Source organism: Mytilus galloprovincialis, chromosome 3, assembly GCF_965363235.1.
Source record: "Mytilus galloprovincialis chromosome 3, xbMytGall1.hap1.1, whole genome shotgun sequence".
Taxonomy (NCBI): Eukaryota; Metazoa; Mollusca; class Bivalvia; order Mytilida; family Mytilidae; genus Mytilus; species Mytilus galloprovincialis.
The window spans coordinates 74,457,785-74,465,482 of NC_134840.1; the positions used below are offsets into that span (position 1 = coordinate 74,457,785).

A 7,698-nucleotide genomic window follows, 5' to 3' on the forward strand; every position below is an offset into this window, starting at 1 on the left:
AATGAGCAAACTTCAAATTACTCGTGTCTGTAAAAGAAAGTATTGAATTAAACCCTAAAATCAGAAATAAACACTCAATTTCTGTTCATGAATTTAGACCTCGAGAGAGCAATGGTGAGTCATTAACAAGAATATGTGCATAAGAAATACATGTTGCCACATTTACATTTATTTAAATATCAAGATTTGCAAACGAAAATGTATTGATAGTTTATTATCAGTGATGAAATTGGTCTTCAGAATAAGGTAGTTAATAAAACAGATTAAAAGTTTGAAAAATATTCTTAAAAAGCTTTTTTTTATTGGATTTCTATGTTATGCAAAATCAATATTTTTATGAATATTTCAGGGTAATAAGTCTGAAAATCGGGAGGATTTGGAATCTAAAAGTAGTGAAAATTCTTCAGAAAATAGTGTTAATCGACGACGAAGACAAGCCCCTAATCCGCCATCAGATAATAGGATTTCTATACCTGATGTTGTATCACAATCTCAGATAGAATTAAACCTTTCGAGAATGTCACGTATATCTGCTGGGAGCAGTGGAAGTGGGTATGAGAGTCGACCTGATAGTTTGGATCAGTCCACTCCACCACAGTCTAAACGTGATCATCCCGAGACATCCACTCCCGCTTACAATAATATAAATAATAATATTAGGAAGTTTGAGGAAGCAGGTTATTCTCCCCTTGTTAAACCAGACTTTAGAAAACATTCACTGGGATCAACACCCTCTACGGCATCAAGGACATTACAGTATGTGTATCCGTCACCGTATAAATCTCCGCAAAATCGTGAGCTACCACCTACACCAAATGATACACCTTCAGATAGACTAGATCGTTTGGCAGGATTTTCACAGTCACAGTCACAAAACTCTTCAAATTCATCTAGTCTTTATAGTAATAATCAGGACAGTTCAGTTCAGTATGACCAGTCCATTAGGTCTGGTCCTACGTCTCGGTATAGAGCAGGGTCACCTGTACGTAGCAATCAGACATTCTCACCAGGTGTTCAACAAGGGAGACCACCCTCTGCTGCATCACATCACAATTCATCCCCACAAACAAATGGACAATTACCTCCAAGTGGACAATTATTAAGAGGTCAGTCATTAAATCGACCACAAACATTTCATGAATCACAACAAAACAACATTTATTTCAGTATTGATGACAATAAACAAAATGAAAACCGTCCGGAAAATCATTATGCTCGTGTGCAGCGTATTGAACGTCCAAAATCTGTGCCTCCTAATATGTTTGAAGCCCTTCAAAATCAGGATAACATGAACAATAGACCCAAAGACATGCATAATGTTAGTAAAGGGACACCACCCAAACCGCCACCAAGACGAAGTAGAGAACCACCTCTAACAACTGGACGTGTTAGTTTGCTACGAGAACCAGGAGCCAATCGTTCTGGTGGGCGTCAATTACCTCAGACAGATACCTATCGTTCATCAACACCCACATTACGGAAAGACACACCTCCTCGCCAAGTACCGGTAAATGAAGAACCACCAAAAGACCCAAAAGCAAACTCTGTTTGGTATGAATATGGCTGTGTATAATTTATTAGTATTATTGTTAAAATGAATCAAACATTGATTATTAAATAATATTTATCTGTTAGATTTTTCAAAATTTAGCAAAATATTTGCTTTTTAATGTTAGTTATTTATTTGTTAATTCACAACCTCGTAGTTCTACCTCACTCATTTAGTGAATTTATAAAGTCAAAACTTTTTTGATGGTACATTATCTGAAAATTGATGGGCCTCAGTGTTTTTAAATAATAGGAGAATTGGTCAATCAAATTGGCTAAACTGGTTTTCCCAACTGTCATTAGATACCAGATGTAAAAAAATAAGTCAATTATACTTTATTTAAATATTGAAGAAACTTGATTATACTTTATTTAAATACTGAAGAAACTTGATTACATCTTAACCATTAGTTGTTCAATTTTAATTAATACATATGCATTTCAGCATCATAGTTATAAAACTAGGTGAACACTTTTGGCATGCATTTCAGGGTATTGAATTTGCATGCTTAGCATGTTTTAGCTGGTGTATAAGCCTGTGATAAGAAATGGGTTTAGGTTGTTAGCATGCAATACTGTAATTGGTATTTAACACCTACTCTGTGTAGTTTATTGCTAGAGTTGGAATTGTTTGGAAAAATTTATTTTTGTATTATCTTTAGTTAATGTTATTATTTCTTGTGAATTGGTGTAGAATTATTAGCTATTAAGCTATGGTTGACCAAAATTGTTAAGATACCTTCTGAAAGAAAATTTGTTTGTTTAAACTAAAGTAGAATGAAATATTTGTTAAAGTAATAGGAAATTTATACATTATTATTATCTAAAAATGCAAAAAGAATAATATGACAGATTTAATTGAATTATTACATCTGTTACATTGTGGGAAATAAATTAAGATGGTGTAGGTAGACTTATAACTGTTGCATTATGGGAAGGTGAATGAGATACAGTAGATGGTAACTGTTGTATTTTTTCTTATTTGACAGGAGATGATGCATGGTGACAAGGAATGGTGTTGTGAAGATTCACTGCTGACCAAAGACTCTAGTGTTAACACGCTTCATTTCCTCTCTGTTTTAATACTCATACTAGTCCCTTTTATCTTAGGTCATGACGGTAGTATCATACATGGAATCTGTACTTGAACATTGTATTTTCTATCTTTAAAAATTAACCGTGAAAGCATACTTAGAAGCCATTTGCAGAAACTACTGTGGATTCATTAATATTTGTTGGATACTAATTTTCGTGGAATTCATCAGTACAGGGGAACCATGAATTTAAATGTTCAAAGATTAACAAATTTTTTTAAGGAATGTATGAAGACTTTGACAAAACCATGAAATTAAATATCAACCAATATGCCAGTTTTCGGCAATCCACGAAAATTGGTACCCACGAAAATGAATTAATCCACAGTAGTATGTAACTGTACTTTGACATTGTATTTTCTATCTTTAATAAAAATTAACCGTGAAAGCTTTATACTTAGAAACGCTTTACAGAAAGTAGTATGTTAGTATTAAAACAGATGCTGTATCTTTTTAACACCATTTTGATGTCAGTATGTATCACTCATCCTCAGTGCTTTGTTAATAACAGTGCTTTATATCAGAGAAAAGACATAGGAGCTTTATATCTATCTCCTCCTTATATTTAGTAATGGAAATAATATTAGAAATTAACCAATGCTCAAATTCATTAACCATTTATGCTTTATGTCTCAAACCTGCATGATATCCTGAAATCTGTCCTTTATTCCCTGTCTCACTATATTTTCCGTCCTTTATTCACTTTTGTCTCACTCAAGCATAGTTTAGCATGATGCAGTGATCTCATCGCACACCTTTCCATTGGTTCACGAAAGCAATATTTACATTTTGATAGATTATTGAATGTTGTTACATTTCATTGCATGCATATAGAACAGATTTCAGGAAATACTTTGAATTGGTTATATATTTCATATGAATGAACATATAAACAATGTAATCCTGATTCATATTTTATGATTCTGAAAGCGACGAAAAGCCTTATTGTTTCCATTGATGTCAAGTGAATAAAAATGATAAAGATAAATCTTTTTCCCCATTCATAAATGGTTGGGTGGCAGTAATAACTTAATCCATTTAGACTCTTGTTTTGTTTGATGAGAAATATCAAATTTTATATAAATTATATACATTGACTATGAGATATTTTCTACATTAGAAACTTGTATCTTGTTTGAATATTTAAACCTATCGGCTTCTTGATAAAGAGTGTGAAATTTTTGAAAGAATTTTGAAGTATTTCTGTTTTTGACTTTTAAAGATAAGGCAGCTATGTTGTCTTGTATTTTCATATTTGACCACAAGTTGATACACCCAAACTTGGTTATGGCCCCTTATCCTTACAAAACCATCATTTCTTAACTGCACATTTGACAGATCTATTCATTTATTGCACCATAATTAATTGGATCATAATTTTAAATTTGCTGTTTACATGGATATATTTGATTGGTCAAATATTGCTATAGTAGCTTATTTTTTGCAAAGCAATAAATCAGAAATAACAAATTTGTCATGTGACAACATCCATATAAACAGCACAAAGTCATGTGATATGTAAATTACTTCATTCCATTTTATGTACAGCATTCCATATGTTACACAGTATTTATTATATTTATATATTTCCATTGTGAGGCTTTCATTGTCGATTGAAAGTGCCTTATTGATTTTATTTTTTGATGAACTTTAGCATGATTCCGTCCTGTTGATGGTCTAGTCCCATAGGTGCTTGTAGATGGCATTTTACACATATCATTTGAACTGGAGGAGCTCTTGTTTCATTTTTCAAACCATATGAAGCATTAATTGGCAATCATACCACATCTTCTTCTTTTTTATATTCAATTTTATTTTATTTTTGGGGTCATTTCTCTATAAAGTACTTAAGCTGTTGAAATGAAAAATTGCTTAATTTATGTAAATGGTATATTTTTACCTGAGTTCTATCTAAATAGATTGATTTTCAAGGCTAATTATTTGAAAAGCTCTTCTAAAAATTTTAATTTGACGTCTTGTTTGTAGAAAATTAATTGATTAATGGCTCTTGCTGTTATTTCCGATAAAATTTAAGTGCACATAAAATAATTGTGCAAATAAGTCAGTAGCCTTATTTGAGAACCTGTTTTGGGATGAAAAATATTAATCCAGCTAAGATATATTTTAAATGTTATATAACAGGTCATGAAGGTTGCTCAACATATTATGATTTACCTCGTCAATGCATATTTTCTATAATTTAGTGAAAATGCATTTTAAGTATATTGTCCAACATCTAGTTTCCTTCAAATTTAAATAATTGTATAATGCTCAAACCAAAACATTTTAGTTTAAACAGTATTTGTTATTGGAAAATCATTAAAGTGTAATTAAGTACATTGTACATAGAATTCAGAAACAAAGTTTAGAAAAACTTTTGTAAATCTGTCACCCTCAAATTTATTTTAAGTCACATTTACAAAATTAACTTATATAAGAGATCTCCAGTTCAAACAATTTTGCTGTAGTAGTACGTACATACTTTCCCTTCTATGCCTTGTTGAAAATGTAGATGGCCATCATAAATGTGTATTTTTGTAATTGGTAAATAAATGTGTGGTTGTGATGATGTTGAACAGAAAATAGTGTGTAGAGAGCATTTCTTTATGTAAAGGGTGCTGTTATTGTTGCATTTACTTTCTTCTTGTACCTGAAGATGAGAGTATCTAATAATAGATTATTTTTTTGTGATGACTGTGTAGTGTATTTTGTACATGTGGTGATCATGTGACTTGGGTACTATTGTACCAGACAAAACCATGTGATTTTTATAAGTGTTCATGCATTTGTTATTAATGGCTTTATCACCTCATTTGTATATTAAAACAAATAAACAAACAACACTTTATTTTAGTTTCTTTTCTGTGACATAAGTCTTTAGTTAACCTTACATGTAGGATCTTTGGAGATTCAATTCATCATTTACAGTCTAATGGTGGGAAATTGAGCCCACTAATCTGGATCTGTATCACCATTAAAGATTTTAAGTTTGGACATACACGTTAATGGTTTGCTGAAATTGTAAAACACATTTAAATCATATACATATACTGGAAAATTTTCACATGCAAATTGTGCTCTAAAATGAAAAATAATTCTAGTCTTTAAAGAGAATCCAATTCTTTCAATTTTATCAAAGTAATTCACTTGAATATACATGTATAAAAATAAGAAGATGTGGTATGATTGCAAATGAGACAACTCTCCACCACAGACCATATTGCATTGAAGGTTACAAGTATAGGTCACCATCAGCACTTCAACAATGAGCAAAACTCATACCACATAGTCAGCTATAAAGAGTCTTTACTGTTCCTATGAAAATAACTGTTTATAAAATATTATGACTATGATTTGATAAGAAATTCAGATAGTAGTTTTTCAGTATTTTATGTATGGGGAAGCAATTGATAAATCTCAGACTCAGTATAAGCTGTACAATGATATTAAAGTTTATCTCTCAAACTGTTTTCCAGATATCAAAAGTGATAATTCAGTCTTGGTTATCAAAAATTATGAACAGTTATTATTTACAGATCTATTTAACCGTTGCATATGCTTTTTTTGGATAAAATAATTCTGCTAGAAAAGGATCTACAATAGTAATCAGGGATTGTTGTCCAGTATTTTTGATGTGGAAGTCATGATTCCATAAAACCGAAAAAAGATTGCAGATCACAGAAAGGTGCTAACTTTTGTACTATTTAATGGTCAATAATGAGGTATAAGTATTATTTGTTTGAAACCTGCATTTTTCTTTAAGAGAACACTATAGTTAAGAAGAGCCAATGGCAAAGTTCATTGGTCGATGTTTACAAGAATACAGTTCACTTCTATGTGTTAAACCAATTACCAACTTTTACTTATACTTTAATCAATGGAAGAAGTGGCCCATTTAATACCATTTTTTCTTTGGTGAATAATCTAAAATTTCTGACTCAAAACTCCCAAAATTTCAAGATTTGAAAGAGAAGTTCCCTAAAAATCAATGAATCAAAAGCAGTTTGACAGTTGAATCCAAACAGTGAACTAAAATATTGTGAACTTGCATGTATCCATGGAGGACCTCCAAACTATAGGTATGCTTTTTTTCCTAGTTTACATTTAAATAGGAACGTTGCAGAGAAGAATTGTTTGGTGCAAAACAGAAGAAAATGTAAGATACACACCAAGTGACAAAAAGCCAACAACACAATAAAAACACAAAGAGATGCCTATAATGCATAGAAGAAGATATCCATGCTCTATAGAATAATTTATAAATTTTGATCTATCTGAAATCCAAGATGGCCGTTCCTGTGAAATGTATTTTGGTATACAAGGATCAAGTTTAAATGTAAGACAACAGTTCAGAAACCTGGAAAAATTTGGAACAATAAGTAAGAACTCATGAAAGATATCATTATTTAATACAAAATTGTACGTTTTGTTGACATACAACCCACCAGAGCACCGAATCATAACAGTTGCCAGATGATGATATTTTTTTATAAAAACCAAAAAAACTGAATAATTGTGCTAACTTTTACTTGGACATTTATGCAAGGGGATAGAAAATCTTCAGTGTTTTTTCTTTGTGAAAATTACAACACGAAATTAAGATGTGCTCTATAATTCGTTTTGATTGGCTTATATTTCGACGTCATGGTGGTTATAGGATATGTATAACTTTCATATCACTTCATATAAAATGAAAATCTATATGGCCAACAAAGGGACTTCGACAATGAGCAAAACCCACAACTCATAGCATGTAAATTATTACTTTGAGTAGGACCTAATGACTTTAAAATCCGACAACCAATTTTTCACAGAAATTGAGGTAAATTGCGATGTTTACTGTTGTCAGATTTACTCTGTCAAAGTTCTGCATACCATTTTAAAAGCTTTCGTCAGTTATGTTGGTGTTTTACTTTGTGGGAACCGGATAGTTATAGTCATACTTCTTGAGTCACTCAGTGTATAATGACTGTTGCTAGTTTAATCTTGAGGTCTTTCTTCCCCCATTATCAAATTCAGCAAAAGCTATTTACAATTTTATATAGTTCCGTTTATT

The 7,698-nt window shown here is 31.4% G+C and overlaps 1 protein-coding gene across 6 annotated transcripts in view; it reads left to right on the top strand.

Annotated features, from left to right (window-relative positions):
- Positions 1-5,490, top strand: part of LOC143068914 (girdin-like) — a 66,421-nt gene extending 60,931 nt beyond the window's left edge. For 5 of the 6 annotated variants that reach the window (XM_076243281.1, XM_076243283.1, XM_076243284.1 and 2 more), the window contains one exon: positions 350-5,490. In XM_076243281.1, coding sequence (XP_076099396.1) covers positions 350-1,573 — 1,224 coding nt within the window. In that variant the 3' untranslated portion in view covers positions 1,574-5,490. The remainder of the gene's footprint in view (positions 1-349) is intronic. The other variant, XM_076243282.1, reaches the window with a different exon arrangement.
- The last annotated feature ends 2,208 nt before the right edge of the window (positions 5,491-7,698 follow it).